This window comes from Heterodontus francisci, chromosome 20 (genome assembly GCF_036365525.1).
Source record: "Heterodontus francisci isolate sHetFra1 chromosome 20, sHetFra1.hap1, whole genome shotgun sequence".
Taxonomy (NCBI): Eukaryota; Metazoa; Chordata; class Chondrichthyes; order Heterodontiformes; family Heterodontidae; genus Heterodontus; species Heterodontus francisci.
Window position 1 is genome coordinate 86,000,717 of NC_090390.1, and position 23,076 is coordinate 86,023,792.

General features: G+C 49.9%; 1 protein-coding gene across 5 annotated transcripts in view; it reads right to left on the reverse strand.

Moving 5' to 3' along the window:
- ldb1a (LIM domain binding 1a) overlaps nucleotides 1-23,076 on the reverse strand; it is a 130,743-nt gene that overhangs the window by 68,767 nt on the left and 38,900 nt on the right. For all 5 annotated transcript variants that reach the window (XM_068053179.1, XM_068053177.1, XM_068053178.1 and 2 more), the window contains exon 2: nucleotides 5,418-5,520. In XM_068053179.1, the coding sequence (XP_067909280.1) occupies nucleotides 5,418-5,520 (103 nt within the window). The remainder of the gene's footprint in view (nucleotides 1-5,417; nucleotides 5,521-23,076) is intronic.

Sequence of the window (23,076 nt, forward strand, 5' to 3'; positions counted from 1 at the left end):
CAAGTTTGGTGTCTTCAGCAAATTTTGAAATTCTACTCCGTATTTCATGATCCAAGTCATTTATATATCGCGAAAAAGCAGTGGTCCCAGCTCTGACCCATTGTCTACCATCCTCCAGGCTGAAAAACACCCATTTATCACAACTCACTGTTTTCTGTCCTTAAGCAATTTTTTTCAGCCAATTGGACACTGACCCTCCTATTCCATGAGCCTCAATTCTGTTAACCAGCCTTTTATATGGTACCTTATCAAATGCTTTCTTAAAATCCATATAAACAACATCCACCGCATTCCCTTCATTAATCTTCGCTGTTACTTCATCAAAAAATTCAATTAGTCAAGTATGATCTGCCTTTTACAAATCCGAAGTTGGCTATCCTTAATTAACTCAAACCTCTCCAAGTATCTGTTGATTTTTTGCCTGATTATTGTTTCTAAAACCTTACCCACCATTGATGTTAAACTAATCGGCCTGTATTTGCTAGGAATGTCCTTACACCCTTTCTTAAATAAGGGTGTCACATTTGTCACTCTCCAATCCTCTGACACCTCCCCGTATCCAGGGAAGATTATGCCCTTCCACTATCCTTCTGTGCTGTAACAATTCTGTGATCCTTCCTTTGGCAACCTGGGATGCAAGCCATCCTGACCAGGTGACTATCTAGCCTAAGCATAGTCAGCCTTTCCACTACCTCCTCCCTCTCAATTTTTACCCTATCCTTTGCCTCTGCTCTCTCTGCTTCTACTTATTTTGTCAGATTCCTCTTACTTAGTACTCATGAAGTATTCTTAGCCTTGCCCTGCGTCTGTAAGCATATATTACCCCCTTGCCCCTGATAAGTCTCACTCTACCTCTTACTACCCGCTTACTAGTAGCAGACTTTTGGGTTCCCTTTTATGTTGATTGTCATTCTATTCTCATATTCTGTCTTATTTCCTCTTCACTTCCCTTCTCAACTTATTAAATATGGCCTGGTTCTCACTTGAAGAATTCACCTGACATGCGTCATACACCCTCTTTTGTTGTTTCATCATAATCTCTGTCTCCCTCGTCATCCAAGGCTTCCCTACCTTTCACCCTTGTTGGAACGTTCCTAGCCTGTACCTGAGTCTCTTCCTTAAAGATTGTTCTTTTTTTTTAAAAAAGAGATACAGCACTGAAACAGGCCCTTCGGCACACCGAGTCTGTGCCAACCAACAACCACCCATTTATACTAATCCTACATTAATCCCATATTCCCTACCACATCCCCACCATTCTCCGATCACCTACCTACACTAAGGGCAATTTATAATGGCCAATTTACCTATCAACCTGCAAGTCTTTGGCTGTGGGAGGAAACCGGAGCACCCGGCGGAAACCCACGCGGTCACAGGGAGAACTTGCAAACTCCGCACAGGCAGTACCCAGAACTGAACCCGGGTCGCTGGAGCTGTGAGGCTGCGGTGCTAACCACTGCACCGCCCTTTTCCTGTCAGTTCCTGTTTTGTGCTGAATTTCTCCCAGTTCTAATCCCAGGCTGAGTGGAATACTGTAAACAAACCCATTCCCAAACATTTGCTTGAGTCTGTCAATCAGCAGATATGTGACAAGGTGTTAAAATTGGTCCCAGTGTTCGCTGAGCAATGAAGGATACAAATCAGGCTGGGTCTCTCTTTGGATTGCCTTCCAATTACACCCTCTACTGGAAAACACAAGTGTATGAACATTGATTTCTGCCAATCAGGCTCAGCTGTTCCCCAAAGTCAAATATCTTGTGGGTACTCATTGTCTGGGCTCTTTTGTTGAAGAATGGGTGAGGTAGGAAAAGATGGCTTCTGTCTGTTGAACTGTATTCCAGCACGAGAACATGCATTTGGAAGAGGGAGAAGCTTGACCAAGGATATAACTATACCGCACTAGATATTTGGGATTGATGCCAGGCTATCCTCTGCAGGGTACTACTTATTCATTATAATAGGTGGCAGCAGGAAGTAGTTAGAGACACGAGCTTTGAAAATATTATTGATGGCGTGTTGAATTGCAGTTCTCAGACTTCAAATCATTCTTGAGGACAAGCAAAGGTTTCCACTCAGTAGAGGCATGACTAGCAGAAATTGAGGACCCAGGGGAACAGTGCATATCTTGGGGGGGTGGGGGGTGCTAACCTGAGCGCCAATTCCATTAAAGTCAGCAGCTTTTCTATAGCCTTCCTATGAGTTTGATCAGACAGAATGCGTTATTCCCCTCAGTTCAACTCTTGGCTCCTCACGTTACATTTCAGATGTTTATTTAAATATGGTGTCTGAGCAGTTTATGCGTAGAATATCGGACATAGGTTTTAATCTAATCGAGGGGTTTGGGTGGTTTATGTATATATAAAGCAGTGGATACCCAGGTGTGAGTTACAGGCTATAATCTAATCAAGGGATTCAGAGTGTTTATAGATAGATTAACAGATACCTAGGAGTAAGGCTGAAGCTAATTGAAGGGTTCAGGTGGTTTATATGTAGACTAACAGATACCCAGGAGTGAGCTACAGCCTGAAATCTAATCCATCACAGTACACCACATTACATATCACTATTGGTGCTCTGTATCACTACACCACAGTTTCATTGTGCTGAGTCTTGTGTGTTGCACGATTTCACAAGCTTCGACAGAAGCTTGAGAAGTTCCAGAACTATACAGATGTACTTAACTTAAACAATTTCTTTGTCATTCATTTATCTATTTTCCCTTTCCCCTTGACTCCAGCATACCCCACACCCACCACAGCCAGATGAGTAACCCAGCTCCTGACAATGTCACTCCCAAAGCAGGGATTCAGCCATGATTAAAATCATACTCCTCCTTTTAACCTCCCTCCACCTGTGAAGGTGCTGACTCACTTTGGCTGACAGGTTCCATGGTACTTGGCCCTACTGGGAAGTCTTCATGAGTGCCACTTCATGAGAGAGCCTAGAGACCGAGTGCCAGTAGGCCATTCGACTTTGGGAGGCATCACATACAAGCCTGATCTGACCCTCAAATGCATGCAAGGGTCAGTCGACAGTGATTAGGAGCAGGAACCCTAGCTGGTTTTCCCCGACCCTCCACCAGGAGACTTGAGACAATTGTAAATCCACTAGGAACAGCCCCCATTCGAGATATACAGACTTGGCACACTCCAAGGACTGAACCCGAGCCCTTCCTGGTCTGTGTGGCTCATAATGTGACATTCACCCACTGAGATACCAGGCCTTTCCATAACTGAGACTTTTTTTAATCACCTCAGCATTCTTCGAATATAGGAAAAAGAACTTGCATTTCTATAGCGCCTTTCATGATCTCAGGACATCCCAAAGCGCTTTACAGTCAATTAAATACTTATGAAATATAGTTACTGTTGTGTTGTAGGAAACATAGTCAATTTGCACACAAGACCCACAAACAGAAAAATGATAATGACCAGATAATCTGTTTTCAATGACATTGGTTGAGGGATAAATGGGAGAAAACTCCTACGAAAGAGCCTTATCTGTTCTCTGAGCTCTCAGATGTGCAGCGACTCACACAAACAGTGCAACAGGACAATATTCCAGGACAGTCCTCTCTGCAGCTGAAAGCAACCTCACTCCCTCAGCGGAACCTCAACTCCCTATTCGGAAGCACAAGAGAACAGGACTCCCTTGTCAGCTGCCGATCTCTAGCTCCCTGATGACTTGAATTCAGTGCCCGATGATCCAGACGGATTAGTGAAATCTCAAGGTCCGTTGCTGATTGATGCTAAACTGGTGTCAGCAGTAGCTCAGTAGGTAGCACGCTCATCTCTGAGTCAGGAGGTTGTGGGTGTGAGCAGCACGCCAGAGATTTGAACACAAAATCCAGGCTGCCACTCTGCTGCAGTACTGAGGGAGTGCTGCAGTGTCAGAGGTGCCATCTTTTGGATGAGACATTAAACCGAGACCTCTCAGGTGGATATTACAAAGATCAGCAGGGGAGTTCTCCATAGTGTCCTGGCTAATAATTACCCCTCAATCAACACCACTAAGGACAGATTATCTGGTCATTATCACATTGCTGTTTGTGGAATCCTGCTGTGTGCAAATTTGCTGCCAGGTTTCCGACATTACAGCAGTGACTACACTTCAAGTAATTAATTGGCTGTAAAGAGCTTTGAGCTATCCTGTGCTGGTGAAGGGTGCTACAGAAATGCAAGTTCTTTCTTTAAGTTAGCTGGTCTCAGCTAGGGCAGTGGTAGAGGTGTTACAATTGGGTCTCTGGGATTAGGAAGGGAAACAAGTCAAACAGCTGAACTACAGGTCCTCTACATTCTTCAGTCCCTCCAGCCTTGCTCCTGACCGCTATTCGGGGGCTTCTGCTGCAGGAGTGTGGATGTCGGCCGAGGACGGGCTCAGACACGTCTGCAATTCCCCACTCAGTTAAATCGCCTGCTGCATCTCTCACAGCCTAGACTCACACACGAGCAACAGGCAAGATATTGGGAGTTGGGGGAGGGCAGTAGTGGAACTCTACTCCAGCCAAACACCCTCAAGTGAGAAAGTGACTGGGAATGAAGAAAAACCAATGCAGCTCCCCGCACATGGTGATTGCACAAAATCACAAAGTAGGTAATTAAAAGGGAAGTTGTGGCCTTCCAAGACCAGGGGTGAACCATCTCTCAGTCGGGCACACTAGCCACGTACCTCTGGGCCCAGGGCTGGGACAAGCGTCTGGAGTATTTCCACCTTTTTCCCAGTGGAAACGAGCATTCGGAACAAAACGGCCCATCTTTAACTCCCAGCAGTGTTCCATTACCTCAGTAGGTTGATTCCCATTATCCGACTTTACCTCCCTGTGTGAAAACAGGTTCCTGCGGATCACCGATTCCTGAATGCTGAAATCAGGAATTTCCCACAGGTGGCCCTGGTCGGCACAATGTGTCTCAGAGCAGCTTCATAACTAAACAACACCTAATGTAAACAGCCAGTTCCTCCAGCCCATGGCTTAGTGGGAGTTCACACCCCTAACACTTCAAATTAGGGAGGCACAAAAATCAGCCAAGGTTCCTACACCTGCCTGATTGCTAACCTTGGTAAAAGTACATGCAAGCATAGATCACACAAGCAGAGAATCAGACTCATCTGTTCTGCCTCTCACTCTCAAGTATTCTGCTGCCACTGCCTGTCTGGACTTAACTATGACAATGGCCACTTTTGAGAGGAACTAGAGGGCAGTCAGTGTCCGTGGGACCCATACCCCAGTAAGAGTTTCTAGTTTTGTGATGACTGCACTGAGGCTGTAGCGAGGGCTGTTTGGTTAGATGACTGGTACCCATGGAGAAGAGCTGAGTGTCAGACCGGGCAGAGTTGTCAGAATCTGCGAGAGTAACTGGTTTTTGAAGGAAAGAAAGCATCATCGAGTGCACATCTGTTCCCAAGAGGCTGACACTTACCCGACATCGCGATCCAGCATGCTGCCCGGGTGGTAGGGGGGAAATGCGTTGCCGTTAGGAGGTTCCTTCGGCGAGTACAGTTTGAATGACTTAGACGAACACCCTGGAACAAGAGGACAGATGAACATAAATACAGTCACAGATACATAATTACATAAAGTACTGCGCATGAATTGGAGTGTATTCTCACCAGCATCTCCCCTTCCCCCACATAAGTTATCAGCTATTTAAGGTGGACTCCATTTGCCTCCACTTCAAGCCCCTGTGGAGTATTGACCTTGGAAAGTGTGCAGCACCGATTCACCAGAACGTTATCCGGGCTCCAAGGATTAGATTATGAGCAGGAATTACATAAACTAGGGTTGTATTCCCTCAAATATAGAAGGTTAAAGGGTGATTTGATTCAGGTTTTTTTGGATTGTAAAAGCAACTGATAGAGAAACATTTTTCTGCTGGCTTGGGAGTCTAGCACAAGGGGACATAACCTTAAAATCTGAGCCAGGCAATTCAGGAGAGAAGTAAAATCAGAAAGTGCTGGAAATACTCAGCAGGTTTGGCAGCATCTGTGGAGAGAGAAGCACAGTTAACGTTTCAGGTCTGTGACCTTTCATCAGAACTGGCTAAGGTTAGAAAAGTATTAGGTTTTAAGCAAGTGTGGCAAAGAAGAGAACAAAAGGGAAGGTGTATGATCGGGCAGAGGGCAGAAGAGATTAAGTAACAAAGATGTCCTGGGACAAAGGCAAAGAGAGTGTTAATGGTTGTGGTGAACGACAAAGCATTAGTCCAGAGAGAATGTTAATGGCAGAATATTGAGCAGCTCTGTCCAAAAGCACAACATGAAAAACAGGCACATGGTATAAAATAAAATCATTTTCATAAATAATAAGGCTAGGTCATGTTCTGAACTTGTTGAACTCAATGCTGAGTCAGCAAGGCTGCAGAGTGCCCAATTGAAAGATGAGATCCTGCTCCTCGAGCTTGCGTTGATGTTCACTGGAACACTGCAGCAAGACAAGGACAGAAATGTGGGCATGAGAGCAGGGGGGTGTGTTTAAATGGCAAGCAACCGGAAGCTCGGGGTCATGCTTTCGGACTGAGCAGAGGTGTTCCGTAAAGCAGTCACCCAATCTGCATTTGGTCTCCCAGATGTAGAGATGACCACATTGTGAGCAGTGAATACAGTATACTAAATTGAAGGAAACACTAGTAAATTGCTGCTTCACCTGGAAGGAGTGTTTGGGACCTTAGATGGTGAGGAGAGAGGAGGTAAAAGGGCAGGTATTACACCTCCTGTGATTGCATGGGAAGGAGCCGTGGAAAGGGGACAAGGTGTCGGGGTGATAGAAGAGTGGAGCAGGGTGTTGCGGAGTGAACGATCCTTTCGGAATGCTGACAGGGGAGTGGAAGGGAAGATGCGTTTGGTAGTGGAATCACGCTGGATGTGGCGGAAATGGCAGAGGATGATCCTTTGGATGTGGCGGCTGGTGGGGTGGAAAGTGAGGACAAGGGGAACCCTGTCACGGTTCTGGGAGGGCGGGAAAGGTGTGAGGGCAGAAATGCGGGAAATGGGTTGGACACGGTTGAGGACCCTGTCAACCACAGTGGAGGGGGAATGCTTGGTTGAGGAAAAAGGAAGTCAGGTCAGAAGGGCTGCTGTGGAAGATTGCATCATTAGAACAAATGCTTCAGAGACGGAGAAACTGGGAGAATGGGATGGAGTACTTATAGGAAACAGCATGTGAGGAAGTGTAGTCAAGGTAGCTGTGGGAGTCAGTGGGCTTATAATGAATTTTAGTGGACAGCCTATCCACAGAGATGGAGACAGAGAAGTCGAGGAAGGGAAGGGAAGTGTCTGAGATGGACCATGTAAAGGTGAGAGAAGGGTGGAAATTGGAAGCAAAGTTGATGAAGATTTCCAGTTCGGGGCGAGAGCAGGAAACGGCACCGATACAGTCACCAATGTACCGGAAAAAGAGTTGGGGGAGGGGGCCTGAATAGCGCTGGAACAAGGAATGTTCGACATATCCCACAAAAAGACAGGCATAACTAGGACCCATGCGGGTATCCATAGCAACACCTTTTACTTGAAGGAAGTGAGTGGAGTTGAAGGAGAAGTTGTTCAATGTGAGAACAAGTTCAGCCAGGCGGAGGAGGGTGGTGGTGGATGGGGACTGGTTGGGCCTCCGTTCAAGGAAAAGGCGGAGAGCCCTCAAACCGTCCTGGTGGGGGATGGAGGTGTAGAGCGATTGGACGTCCATAGTGAAGAGGAGGCGGTTGGGACCAGTAAACTGGAAATTGTCAAAATAACATAGGGCATCAGAAGAGTCACGGATGTAGGTGGGAAGAGACTCGACCAGAGGAGAAAAGATAGAGTCAAGATAGGAAGAAATAAGTTCAGTGGGGCAGGAACAGGCTGAAACAATGGGTCTGCTGAGACAGCCTGGTTTGTTGGTTTTTGGGAAGGAGGTAGAAGCGGGCTGTCCAAGCTCTCCACCCTCATTCTCAGGCACTTCTTCCTACTACCTCCCCCGGACCATGACCCCACCACCGAACATCAAGCCATCCAGGACTGTCACTGACCTCATCTCTTCCTGAGATCTTCCCTGTACAGCTTCCAACCTTATAGTCCCACAACCCCGGACAGCCCGCTTCTACCTCCTTCTTCCTTCATCTCCACTCACTTCCATCAAATAAAAGGTGTTGCTATGGGTACCCGCATGGGTCCTAGTTATGTCTGTCCTTGTTCCAGTCCTACTCAGGCCCCCTCCCTTACCTCTTTTTCCAGTACATTGATGACTGCAGGAGTGCTGCTTCCTGTTCTCGTCCTGAACTGGAAAACTTCATTAACTTTGCTTCCAATTTCCACCCTTCTCTCACCTTTACATGGTCCATCTCCAACACTTCCCTTCCTCAACTTCTCTGTCTCCATCTCTGAGGATAGGCTGTCCACTAATATTCATTATAAGCCCACTGACTCTCATGGCTACCTTGACTACACTTCCTCACACTTTGTTCCTGTAAGGACTCCATACCATGCTCCCAGTTTCTCCGTCTCCGACACATCTGCTCTGATTAAGCAACCTTCCACAACAGCACTTGTCTTCCTTCTTCCGCGACCGAGGAATCCTCCTCCACTGTGGTTGACAGGGCCCTCAACCGTGTCCAACCCATTTCCCACACTTCTGCCCTCACCCCTTCCCCTCCCTCCCAGAACCGTGACAGGGTTCCCCTTTCCACCCCACCAGTCTCCACATCCAGAGGATCATCCTCCGCCTTTTCTGCCACATCCAGCATGATTCCACCACCAAACAGATCTTCCCTTCCCCTCCCATCAGCATTCCGAAGGGTTTGTTCCCTCCGCGACACCCTGGTCTACTCCTCCATGACCACTGACACCTCGTCCCCTTCCCACAGCACCTTCCCATGCAATTGCAGGAGGTGTAATACCTGCCCTTTTATCTTCTCTCTCCTCACCATCCCAAACACTCCTTTCAGGTGAAGCAGTGATTTACTTGTACTTCCTTCAATTTAGTCTACTGTATTCTCTACTCACAATGCGTTCGACTCGAAGGGCCCAATGGCCCACTCTTGCTCCTATTTTCTATGCTTCTATATTGGGGAGACCAAATGTAGATTGGGTGACCGCTTTACGGAACACCTCCGCTCAGTCCGAAAGCATAACCCCGAGTTTCCGGTTGCTGGCCATTTCAACACACCCCCCCCCACCCAAATGTGAGCTCGCATGCCCACATTTCTGTCCTTGGTGTGCTGCAGTGTTCCAGTGAACATCAACGCAAGCTCGAGGAACAGCATCTCATCTTTTGATTCGGCATTCTACAGCCGTGCAGACTTAACATCGAGTTCATCAATTTCAGAGCATGACTGGCCTATTTATTTACTTATTTGTAAAAAAAAAAAATTTATATCACGTGCCTGCTTTTCACATCGTGCTTTTGAACAGAGCTGCTCATTACTCTGCCATTAACACCCTCTCTGGACTAATGCTTTGTCATCCACCACTAACATTAACACTCTCTTTTCCTTTGTCCCAGGACATCATTGTTATTTAATCTCTTCTGCCCTCTGCCCTATCAGACACCTTCTCTTTTCTTCTCTACCCTCGCCCCCCTTTCACTTGCTTAAAACCTAATATTTTACTAACCTTCACCAATTCTGATGAAAGGTCACAGATCTGAAATGTTAACCGTGCACAGTTGCTGCCAGACCTGCTGAATATTTCTAGCACTTTCTGTTTTTATTTCAGATTTACAGCATCTGCTGTATTTTGCTTTTAATTCAGGAGAGAACAAAGTTAGGAAACGTTTCTTCATGCAAAGGATGTTAGGAATTGTGGAGCTTTACCACAAAAAAAACAGTAGATGGTAGATCAGCTGATATTTTAAAATCTAAGATCGACAGATTTTTGTTAGACAAAGGTATAAAAGGATATGGAGCCAAGGTGGGTGGATACAATACAGATTGGCTATGATCTCACTGAGCCGCAGAACAGGCATGAGAGGGCTGAATGGCCTTTTCCTGTTCCTATGCTGATAGTAGCAACCCTCCATATCGTGAGGTCAGCACAGAAGGAGGCCATTTGGCCCATCATGCCTATACCAGAGGAATCGAGGACAAGGCAGCACAAGCTTATAATTAGAGCTAGTCCATTCAGGAGTGAAATCAGGAAGAAAGTATTCACACCAAGGGCAGTGGAAATGTTAAATTCTCTCCCCCAAAAAACTGCGGATCATGGGGGTCAATTGGAGCTTTCAAGACTAACGTAGATTTTTTGTCAGGTACAGAGCAAAAGCAAGTAAATGGAGCGGAGATACATATCAGCAGTGATCTAACTGAATGGCAAAACAGGTCAGAGGAGCTGAATGGCCTCCTCCTGTTCATAGGTTCCTCCGATTGCTCCATGGGAAAACACACCAAAGTGGTACTGCGTCCTACAGACTTAGCGTCATCTGCAAACTCGGATAAGTAACTCTCTATTCCTTCATCCAAGTCATTAATAAATATGGTGAAAAGATGTGGTCCCAGAACAGTTCCCTGAAGAAGATCACTTGTCACATTCCGCCATTAGAGAATGAGCCCTTCATCCCTGGCTCTGTCTCCTATCTCCCAACCAATTACCAAACCAGGTTACAAGTTTAACCCCAATTACATCCTCTTTTATTTCTGATAATCTCTTTTGCAGAATCTTATTAAATGCCTTCTAGAAGTCATTCTAGACAACATCCACTGACAGTCTCCAAACCACTGTGCCAGTAACCTCCTTAAAGTCCTGAATAGCCTAAGCGGCATCGCACTACCACAGAGTCATGTGCAACAGACTCATGTATCTTTATTATCACTCCTTTCCACCCAGCCACTGTCAACAATGATAATATTGGATTGTTTTCACATTCCAAAACTCATACAAGCGAGAGAGATGATGGACTCATTAAACAAGTCCTGAAGCCATGGGAAATTCCTAACTTGCAAGATCAGATATGTCAGATAAATGTTTCTCATATTCTACATTCACCATGAAGCAATCCCATGGGTTAGATACAGAGTAAAGCTCCCTCTACACTGTCCCCATCAAACACTCCCAGGACAGGTACAGCATGGAGTTAGATACAGAGTAAAGCTCCCTCTACACTGTCCCCATCAAACACTCCCAGGACAGGTACAGCATGGAGTTAGATACAGAGTAAAGCTCCCTCTACACTGTCACATGAAAAAAAAAATGAGGTTAGATACAGGGTAATGCTTCATTTCCACCATCCCATCAAACATTTTCAAGATGTCTCCTAAAAAAAAAGAAAAAAAAAAAAAAAACGGGGTTAGATACAGAGTAAAGCTCCCTCTACACTGTCTCCATCAAACACTCCCAGGACTGGTATAGCACGGGTTAGATACAGAGTAAAGCTCCCTCTACACTGTCCCATCGAACACTCCCAGGGCAGGTACAGTACGGGGGTTAGATACAGAGTAAAGCTCCCTCTACACTGTCCCATCGAACACTCCCAGGACAGGTACAGTACGGGGGTTAGATACAGAGTAAAGCTCCCTCTACACTGTCCCATCGAACACTCCCAGGGCAGGTACAGTACGGGGGTTAGATACAGAGTAAAGCTCCCTCTACACTGTCCCATCAAACACTTCCCAGGACAGGTACAGCACTGGGTAGGCTGCTTTCTGATTGGGAATCCTGAGTGCCTCAATAAGGTATGGCTGACAGTGCTGCAGTCAGTTGCTGGAGGTGCTGCTGGAGAGGGAGAGCTGAGGACGGAACTACAAAACTTTGAACAACTTTTGCTGTAGTGGAGGAAAAACTTTGGCAATAAGACTGTATTTCGAGGTGGGTGTCGAGCACCAGACTTTTATTTCATTTGGATTTATTTTTATTTATGGATACAGCACTGAAACAGGCCCTTCAGCCCACCGAGTCTGTGCTGACCATCAACCACCCATTTATACTAATCCTACATTAATCCCATGTCCCTACCACCTTCCCTCAATTCCCCTACCACCTACCTATACTAAGGGCAATTTATAATGGCCAATTTACCTATCAACCTGCAAGTCTTTAGCTGTGGGAGGAAACCAGAGCACCCGGCGAAAACCCACGCGGTCACAGGGAGAACTTGCAAACTCCGCACAGGCAGGACCCAGAATTGAACCCGGGTCGCTGGAGCTGTGAGGCTGCGGTGCTAACCACTGCGCCACTGTGGGATTGTTGTGGGAGGTGGCAGGTGGAAGAGGACGGAACAACAAGGGGTGGGGGGCTGTACAATTCTATAGGGAGCTGTGCAATTGCACTGAATACACAAGGAAGCTCCCTCCTCACCCTAATTGCCCAGCCTGGGTCAGCTGAAGCTGCCTGGCGATAGAGACAGAAGGATCGAACTAGTGCCTGGGCAGCTTTCGGCTGACCCAGGTGAAGACCCCTCCCACAACCAGAAGACCGGAAGACCAGGAGTGTTTAGAGTGCTCAGAGTACCACCCTTCAAGGAGAAAAAAAAAGCAGTCATCGCTTGCAGCCTGTCTTTCCCCTTTCCTGTATTCCCTCAGCCTCTCCCCAAACTTACTAGTTGGTTTGTTTGTTTTTGTTTGTTTGCCTGCAATTAGGGGGTGGGTTTGGCTCTTGAACCATGGCAAGCCCATCATCACCGGTGGTGGGGCCCTCTCATATCGATGCAGCTGCAGCCTCTGTGGCCACCCGTGTGACTCCGTCACCTTTTAAATTAATTACTTCGAGCCATGGGGTAAAAAGCTATCCCCACCCCAATATGTCTATATAGGCCTGTGTAAAGGCAATGGCCGAGGTTATCGGCCCCTCGGCCATTGTGGCTGCCTCAAAAATGTACAGGAAGTCTGTGTTCTTTTTGAAGACCGAGCGGGCCATGTCCCTGGCCCTGAATAAAGGGCTCACTGTGGGTGGGACTTTCCTGCCGGTGGACCCTCTAGGGGCCACTGCGCAGCGGATAATGCTATCAAACGTCCCGCCCTTTATTCCCAGTGAGCTCCTCCTCCCCCACCTGCACCATCTGGGGGAGGTGAGGTCGGTGAACATCCCAGTCCAGCTCGGTCTTCGGGAGCACAGCCTCCGACATGTTTACTACTCCCGCCGCCAGCTATTTATGCAGCTGGCGCGGGAGGAGGTCTTGGAGGGCCACTTCAGTGTGGAGTTCCAAGGGACGGCCCACCGTGTCATTTGGACCTCGGACGGGGCGCGGTGCCACATCTGCAAGGGGGTGGGGCATGTTCCTAAGAACTGCCCCAATCTACCGGCTACCAGTTCCACCTCGGCGGCCCAGGGTTGCGCCACTGCACTTCCTCCCACACATCCAACAGACATCTCGCAGTCGGTTCCGGAGGCTGTGGTTTTCACAGCCTCCGGCGGGGAGAGGAGTGCCCGTCCGAGTGGAAGGACGGCGCGGAGGAAAAGTAAACACCGAGAGGCTCATCCCCTGGACGCCGTAACACAACCCGAGGCTGGGCTCAGCCCAAGGCCCACTCCCAGGGAATCCAGCTGCCCCAGGGCTGGGCTCAGGCCCAGAGTAACTGAAAAAAAGGAGGGTGCGGAGGAGGAGGCCTCTGATGACATGGAGATCTCTGAGCCTCTGCGCCCTAACGGGAAAAAGAGGAGAAGGCACCCCTCCACAGAGGTGACACAGGGCCCTGAGGTGCAGGGCCCATCTGTTGGAGAGGAGCTGTCTCCTGTTTCGGGTCCCCAGGTTCCCCCTACCACCACCAACATCAAGGCTGCAAAGTCTGGGCAGGAGCCCCCTATTCTTCAGGATGGAAGGGTGTGGGAGGCCCCTCCTATGGGAGCAAGTGAAGCCCTACTTGTGGTGGGAGAGTCTGGGGTCGCTTCTGGAGAAGCCTCCCATTCTGCCACTGGATGAGGTGCCCTGAGTGGAGGGGAGGGCGAGGCACTAAAGGGTCGGCCCTCCCAGCCAGAATCCACTGACAACCAGGAGACACCCGACCCGGGTAAACTGAAAATGCTGCCCCATCTGCTGGGCCTGTGAGTGCTGGCGGAGCGGGAGATGGCCTCCTCTCTCCGCCTCCAGTCTCGGCACCGGCTGGATTTCCGGAGTCGGGAACTTCCGTCTCCCCTGGACCGTTCATTGGCCTGGGGACGGAGAAGGAGGGGGGTCCTGAACCGTTGGGGGGTCCTGAACCCACAGGCTCCAGTTCTATCTTAGAACCCAGAGAGGACTCCTCCGCCATCGATCCTGGGGGTGGGATCGTGACCGAGGCGGGACCAGCTGGCGTGGCCGGGACGTCCACCCCACAGTGTGTGGTGGGTGTGTCGACCGCTGGCGGTGACAACCCGGAGGAGGATGGGGACTCGGTGTGGGGCACGGAGGACGACCTTGATTCCATCGCCAGTGAGGTGGTGGAGTCCCTCGTGCCTCCCACTGAGTCTCCTCTCATCCCCACGGCGGAACTCCGGGATTTCCTCGCGGCTTGCAGGGGTTGCCGCGATAAAGTTCAGCTGGCCCTCGGCCGTTGGTTGAGTCTGGAGCTGATCATCCAGTCCGTCCGCGCCGCCCTCAAGAAAGCGGGCAAGGATGCAGGTGTGAAACTGGTTGAGAGGCGCCGTTTTAATGCGTTTCTCAATGGGTTGCTGGGGGAGTGGAAGGCCAGGTGCACTTCCACTCCCTCCTCACAGTGAGGTGTTGGTGACGGGTTTTTTTTTAAAGTACCTTTGACATGAAGATAACCATAGCCAGCCTCAACATCAACGGCAACAGGGGGTCTCACCCCAGATTTCACAATCTCTCAGTCCTCAGGGAAGGGAGATGCGTGGTGAGCTTTCTGCAGGAAACCCACACCGTTCCAGGAGACAAAGCCACCAGCTCCTGGAGTGGCAGGGTGGGGTCTAGAGGAGTCACCTCACCCCTATTTCTAGTGGGGTGGCTATCTTGTTGGCCCCGACCTTTCAGCTGGAGATCTTGGGGGTCAAGGAGCTAGTGCCGGGCCGCTTGCTCCACCTCGCCGTTCGCCTGGGTAACGTGCCGCTCCACTTTGTGAACGTGTACGCGCCCAGGCCCGGCGTGTTGCAAGCACGCTTCTTTGAAGAAGTGTCCGCTCTCGTGAGCTCCATCGATAGCGGCGAGTGCATCATCCTCAGGGGGGATTTTAACTGCACCCTCGAGGTGGGGGATCGCTCCGGTCCCCAGCGCGGCCAAGCGTCGGTGGAGAAGTTGAGGGGACTGATCAGCTCCCTTAACTTGGTGGACGTCTGGCGGAATCGCCATCCCGACTCCAGCGCCTTCACGTGGAGGTCTGGAGGAGGGGGGTCGCGAATCGACCGCCTCTACATTTCGCAGGCGTACGTCTCCCGCGTTTCGGCGGCCTCCATGCGGCTGGTGCCGTGCTCAGACCACCGCCTGGTGTGGGCGGAGTTTACTCCGCTCCGCACGCGGGCGGGGTCCGCGTACTGGCACTTTAACAACCGGCTGCTGGAGGATGAGCGATTCCGGGACTCGTTCCGTCGATTCTGGACCGACTGGAGAAGGAAGTAGGGCAGCTTCCCCTCCTTGAGGCTATGGTGGGATGTGGGCAAGACTCACATCCGCGTCTTCTGTCAGGAGTATGCAAAGGGGTCGACCAAGAGGCGGGAAGCCGAGATCGGGCGCCTAGAGAGGGAGGTGCTCGACTTGGAGTCCCGCCTCGGTCATGCCGTCGCGGACCCGGCCCTGTGGCAGGCGTATAAAGAGAAGAAGGGCGTGCTGAGGGACCTGCAGCTCATAGAGTCCCGAGGCGCATACGTGAGGTCGCGGATCCAGATCCTGGAAGATTTGGACCGCGCTTCACCCTTCTTCTACTCGCTGGAAAAATGGCGGGGGGTCCGTAAGCAGCTCGTCGAGCTGCTGGCCGACGACGGATCCTCCATCACGGATCCGGAAGGAATGGGCCTCCTGGTCCGTACTTTTTACAGTGCATTGTTCTCTCCAGATCCGTCCAACAAGGACACGCACAGAGTTTTGTGGGTGGACCTGCCGCAGGTCAGCCCGGAGGGCGCCAAAGGATTGGAGGCTCCACTCACGTCGGTGGAGTTGACTGGCGCCCTCCACCAGCTCTCGAGGGGCAAATCCCCAGGGCTGGATGGGTTGACTGCGGAGTTGCGCAGGGCGTTCTGGAACGTCCTGGGGGATGATTACTTGCGGGTCCTGGGGGAAAGCCTGGCGACCGGGGAGATGCCCCTCTCATGGCGCAGGGCGGTCATCGTCCTGCTGCCGAAGAGGGGCGATCTCCGCCTGCTTAAAAACTGGCGTCCGGTCTCCCTCCTCTGCATGGATTATAAGATCTTTGCCCGGGCTATGTCTACCCGCCTGGGCTCCGTGCTGGCCTACATGATCCACCCTGACCAGTCCTACACGGTCCCAGGCCGGTCCATCCAGGATAACATCCACCAGGTCCGGGACCTGATCCATCTTTCCCAGAGGACTGGTCAGTCGGTCGCCTTTCTCTCCCTCGATCAGGAGAAGGCGTTCGACAGGGTGGATCACGAATACCTTTTCGGGACTCTGTGCGCTTTCGGACTAGGGCCGTATTTTGTGGCCCGGGTTCAACTTTTATACGTCGCCGCGGAGTGTCTAGTCAAGGTTAACGGGTCCTTGACGGCGCCCCTTCGCTTTGGGAGAGGAGTGCGTCAGGGATGCCCCATGTCCGGCCAATTGTATACCATCTGCGTGGAGCCGTTCCTGTGCCTGCTTCGCAGGAGGTTGACGGGATTGGCTCTGCCTGAGCCGGCCATGCGGGTCGTCCTCTCGGCTAACGCCGACGACGTGCTCCTCGTGGTCACAGATCCCGTTGACTTGCGGAGGATGCGCAACTGCCAGCAGACCTTTTCTGCCGCGTCCTCTGCGAGGATCAATTGGGAGAAATGTTCCGGTCTCCTGGTGGGTCAGTGGCGGGTGGACTCCCTGCCGGAGGAGTTGACACCTGTTGAGTGGAGCACCACGCACCTCCTCTATCTGGGAGTCCACCTTAGCCCCGCTGAGGAAGCCTGGCCGGCAAACTGGCAGGAGTTGGAGGCGAAAGTCACCATTCGGCTGGGGCGTTGGACAGGACTGCTCCGAGTGCTTTCCTACAGGGGCCGAGCGCTGGTCATAAACCAACTGTTGGACTCCATGCTGTGGTACCGGTTGGTCACTTTGGCCCCGCCCCCTGTATTTGCCACCAAGATCCAGAAGAAACTCGTCGATTTCTTCTGGGGCAAGAGGAAACACTGGGTCTCTGCCGCGGTCCTGAGTCTCCCGATCGAGGAGGGCGGCCAGTCGCTGGTGTGCGTCCGCACCCAGGTTGCAACTCTCCGCCTTCGGACCCTGCAGAGATACCTCCCAGATGATGTGCGCTGGCGACATATTTTTTCCGCCAGTGTCACTGTCTTCAAGACGACACATAGCTCCCGGTGGAGACTGTTCGCTGCGCCTCTCTGAGGGAGTTGCCTGTCTTTTACCGGGATCTATTCCTAGTCTGGAACGTGGTCGCCTCCAGTCAGGGCGCTCCCCCGCCGGTGGAGGAGAGCGCCTCGGCTGTCCGGGTGGCCGACTCCGGGGACGGACCGGCGGGCGGAGGAGTAATCGAAGCCCCCAGGACGCCCCTCACTGTGGGTGGCGAGGGGGCTCGGGAGTGCGGAGCGCTCCCGGTGGAGCTGACCTCCGCTCGGCCGGAACTGCTCATCGGTCCCAGGCCCCGAAACCCTCCTCGGGAGCCGGTCCTGCACAACCCGAGCCGCCTCTCGGAAATGCCCTCCGTGCCATTCCAATCGGCGCGGAGGGGTTTCCTGTACGGGCTGCTCCTGCACACTCTCCACCTCCTCGCCCTCGTCAGCCGGCTGGACACGCCCTGGCGGTCCGCGTTGCCATCTGGCGGCGAGGGGAAACCCCGATGGAGGTCTCTCTACGCAGGACCCCTTCCCCTTTACATCGGGGACCTGGGGTGGAGGGTGTTGCACAGGGCTGTCCCGTGCAATAGACTTTTAAGTAGGTTCACGGACTCCCAGGCCGCCTGTACTTTCTGCGGCCTGGACGAGTCCGTGTTTCACATATATATGGAGTGTGCGAGGTTGCAGCCCCTGTTTGAGTATTTGAAGGGACTGCTCCTCAGGTTCTGGCTGCACTTCAGTCCCACGCTCCCGATCTTTGGGCACCCAGTGCGGAGGGGCGTGGGCCGGGAGGAGGATCTCCCCGTCGGTCTGCTCCTGGGCCTGGCCAAGGTGGCAATTCACAGGTCCAGGCTGTGGGCTGTCAGGGGGTCGGTCCTCCCCGAGTGCCTGCCCCCCTTCCGCGGTTACGTTTGCGCCCAGGTGTCCCTGGAGAAGGAGTGCGGTGTCTGCCGGTACGCTTGAGGCCTTCTGCGACCGGTGGGCACAGCAGGGACTGGAGTGCATCGTGGGACGCCGAAAATGGCATTTTAATTTGAGTTTTTTTGTTTAGTTATCTGTCTTTAATAAAGTTATTTTAAAAATATAAATATGTATATAAAGGGGTCTGAGGAATAAAGGCCCCCTCAACATAAAATATATATAAAAGGGGCCTGGGGTATAAAGGCCACCTTAAAAAAAAAACGGGGGTTAGATACAGAGTAAAGCTCCCTCTACAATGTCCCATTAAAAAACCGGGTTGGACAGCTCCCTGTACTCTACTAACTTTGGAAAAGTATCTCATGTTTAACCCACGTGGCATTTTCCCAGTTCCATACCAGTCACATGACTGTCCGAGGAAGCTTGCCACTGCCAGTTTGGTGCCAATCAATGGACAGTCAATCCTAAAAGTGCCAAGTGGATGCTTCTACTTCGCGCCTTCCTGAGGTCCCGATATTCATGGATACCAATGTCCAGCCAATTCAGTTCACATCACTGAACATTAAAAAGCAGCTGTGTGCACTGAACACCGTAAAGAAAATGGAACACAACAAAATCCAAATGTAGTGAAGAACTAACAGCCTCCCCCAGCCAAGCAGTTCCAGTATAGCTTTCCACTGGCATCTCTCCGATAGTATAGAAGATTGCCCAGGGTGTCCTATCCACAAACTACAGGATAAATTTAGCCTGTCCCATTGAAGGAAGAGAAAGACAGACTTGTATTTATAAAGTGTCTTTTCTCACCTCAGGAATGGTCATTTAGGGCTGAGATGGAGAGAAATTTCTTCACTCAAAGGGTAGTGAATCTTTGGAATTCTCTAGCCCCGAGGGCTGTGGATGGTCAATCAAATGAGTATGTTCAAGACTGAGATAGATAGATTTTCTGGCACTCTGGGAATCAAGGGATATGGGGATTGGGCAGAAAAGTGGAGTTGAGGTAGTTGATCAGCCCTTGGCCTTATTGAATAGCAGAACAGGCTCAAGAGGCCTACTGTCTTAAGTTCTTTAACCAATCTAGCATTTTTTTCACGTGTAGTCACTGTTGTAACGTAGGATATAGGGCAGCCAATTTGCACACAGCATGTTTCACAAACAGCAATGTGATAATGAGTAGATAATCTGTTTTAGTGATGTTGGTTGAGGATAAATATTGAACAGGACAGAGGGGAGAACTCCCCTGCTCTTCTTCAAAATAGTGCCAGGGTATCTTTTACAGACACCTGAGGGGGCAGACAGGGCCTCACTTTAACATCTTATCCAAGAAACAGCACCTCCGACGAAGCAGTGCTCCCTCAGTACTGCACCAGGAGTGTCAGCCTGTATTATGAGGCTAAGTCTATTCAGTGGGACTTGACTCCACAACTTTCAGAGGTGTGAGTGCTGGCCTCCGAATCACGGCTTTAGCAAATACACACAAAGCTAAAAACAACCATTGCACCGAATACACCACACAGAAACAGGCCATTCAGCCCAATCGGTCCATTCCAACATTTATGTGCCCCTCGAGCCTCCTCCATCCTTCAGCATAAACCTCTATTTCCTCCATCAGAGGTCCCCTCTTTTGAATGCAGTTAAACCGAGGCTCCGCCTGCTTCCTCAGGTGTGCATCTGCCATAAAATTAATCTATACCTCTCCCACAGAACTGTTATTGACCTATAAGCCTTGCTGGTAGGCTGTTCAGCTTAGAGGGCATTTTAATTGTGGGCACTCCTATCCTCACACAATTTCAATAGGTGTTACTGCATCGTAATTAGCAGTGGGAAACCCTGGATGATGTTTCTTCCCTATAGGGTCTATGGCCTGTTACATGGTCCTTACTGCTGCCTGGCTGGGATCCAGTAGATCGAGGTATCAAACCTGTAACCTGTCTTATCTACAGCAGCAATAATTGACATTTATATAGTGCCTTTAATGAATGTAGTAAAACGTCCCAAAGCACTTCACAGGAGCATATTCAGACAAACTTTAATGCTAAGCCAAAGAGGGAGACATTAGGAAAGATGAGCAATAGTTTGGTCAAAGAAGTATGTTTTCATGAGCACGTTAAAAAGGAGAGGTGGAGAGGCTGAGGGAGGGAATTCCGGAGCTCAGGACCCAGGCAGCTGAAGGCACGGCCACCAATGGTGGAGCGATTAAAATCAGGAATGCACAAGAGGCCAGTGTTGGAGGAATGCAGAGATCTCGGTGGGGGGAAGGGGTGGTGTAGGACTGGAGGGGGTTACAGAGATAGGGAGGGATGAGGCATGGAGGGATTTGAACACAAGAGTTGAAGTAACAGTGTTTTAACTTGTTTTTATAACCACGACAACAGAGATTATCACCGGCACTTTCAGGCAGAATCAGGGCTGTGTATATGTAGAAAATTGCCAGGAAAAATGCACCACCCCACACCCGTTCCAGCAGATGCCATCTTTAAAGACCAGGAACACCTACCTGCCCACCAGCTTCAGGCGCCAGGTCTCTTTGCTGCAGCACCCCTGAGTACTCAGGACCCCGGTCACTATTCTGGGAGACAACTGAGCCACAGGGTCACCGAAAAGTTGAGTTTTAAATTATTTTTGTGGGAGGCTAGAGGACGGAATAGTGCCTTAACCAGAGATGGGCAATTATTCTTCTTTCAGTATGCCATGAGCTAGTTTTAAACCTACTTCACAAACATGTGGAAGAGTTGGGTACAAAAATACAGGGGTGCAAAAATACAAAAAGGAATAAAAGTGATCTTGCATTCGTACAGCACCCCAAATATCCCCAGGATGTCCCAGAGTCTCTCACTGCCAAGGAGAACAAATGGATCTGCCCCCTGTATACTGAAAAGCCAGAGAAACAATGATCCTTTTAGAGATTTCTTAACACAGCTCAATCTCTACCAGGGCAGCTAAACGATTAAGGCGCCTTTTCGAAAGAAGAAGCACCAAAAAAAAAAGCAAGAGTGGACATAAGCGGAGAGTATCAGGGGCCAGACTGAGGGTGAAGGCAGGGGAATAATGGCACAAACGTCACTTATGAAGGCCAGCTACAGACTCCTGCTGTTTCTAGATAAGATTATCTGCTTAATAACTCTTCTAACCGTTGCCTGTTTAACACATCACATGAGAGCAGTACAGGAACCAACAACAACACCACCCCCCCCCTCCGCCTTTTCCCATTTTTTGTTTTGTTGTCTGTCATTGACGGGCTGTGTTTTTCTAACCAGGCCTTTAATGCTCTTTCTTTCATTCACCTTCTTGCTTCCTGCCAGGCCACCAAATCGGCTTCTTTATTTAAAAGGTAAATGTACAATCAGCTACAAGTAGCAAGAGACTTTCGAGAAAAGCAGCAATTTTTTTTTAAAATTAGCACCAGCCTCTGACCAACCCCCTTCCCCTGTCATCCCCCACAGCCACAGCAAACAATGAGGAATCTCCTCAGCTCCTCCAGCCCCAGGCCTCAGGCCTAGGCTCGCTCTTTATGTGTCAGCAGCAGTCTGGCACTCAGTTAAAACAAATAGAAGTGCCTGGAATGTGAGCAGCAATCACACACAAACAAACACACGCATACACAGCAACAAGAAACAGTAAAAAGAGGCTTTCTTTTTACCTTGGTAGAAGCTGATCCGTAGGAAGGGGGGGGCACCCAAGGCTGATTGGAACTGAGAAACCCCTCCCCTCCCCAAAAAAAACACTTCAGCAATATAATCTTATTTATTTATTATTTCTTCAAGCCAAAGCCCTGAAGTGAGGTGGAATGCCTGCTCTCTCTCTCTGAGCCTTCCCAAGTCTTTTGTTCTGTGGAGAGGTGGGGGGGGGGAGGCAGCTGTCAGCAAACAACAATAGCATGCAGAAAGGAAAGGCCCACTTGGTGTGTGTGTGTATGTGGCCCCGGTTTGCACTGAGTCGGAGGCTTGTGGCAGACAGCTGGCCATTCTCAGCACCTCCCCCTGCTCCCAGGCAGACAATACCAGGGCCCTGGATGCTGCCTCCTCAAGGGAGCCAAACTGCCTCTCTGCTACACAGGCCCCAAGACAAAGGAAAAAAGGGCTAACATTATATATATATATATATCTGCAAATGCAAAGAATAAAGACTGTACATTCAGCCCCTCACAGCAATGAAGGTTATCTCCCCTTCCCTTTTTGTTGGTGAGAGTGAACCCTCTAATTTATATTCCCTCTGCAAGGCAAAAAAAACATTAAAAAATATAATCAGAGTGTGTGGGATGCGTAAGGGACACGTTCAAGGATGACTGCAAATCAGGTCATTTTTCGTGTCGAACTTACTTTCGATTTTACCCCTGAGCATGAAGGAAAAAAATTTTTAAACCATTCTGAATGGTTCTGTCACGTGAGAAAATGGGTCAGGCATGAAATGAAAACCAAACCTTTCTGTCTTGAAACAGGTCCTTGCAAAAATTACTCAAATGAGATATTTGTCAAGGAATGAAAGTAAAATTGAAATGGCAGTCGCCCATTATTTATCCTTTGTAGAGATCAGAAATTGTTCCCTGTTTTCTTTCCCTTACAATCTTGCCCTGAACATTATATCTGCTGTGCAATTTTATTTTCTAAATTTAATACGGTAATTTTTCTTTCTTTTCCAAGTGACACTGTCATTATGCAGCCTGAGGCCACAGAAACAGATATTACTTTAATTTTTTAAATTCACTATCCACACCCTACCCCTCCACTGATAAATATTCACCGACCACCCCCCCCACTCCATCAATATCCACCCCCACCCCCAATCAATATGCACTGGTACCCCCAATCGCTCTCCCATTCTCCCCAGTCACGATTCCCTTCCTCAAGA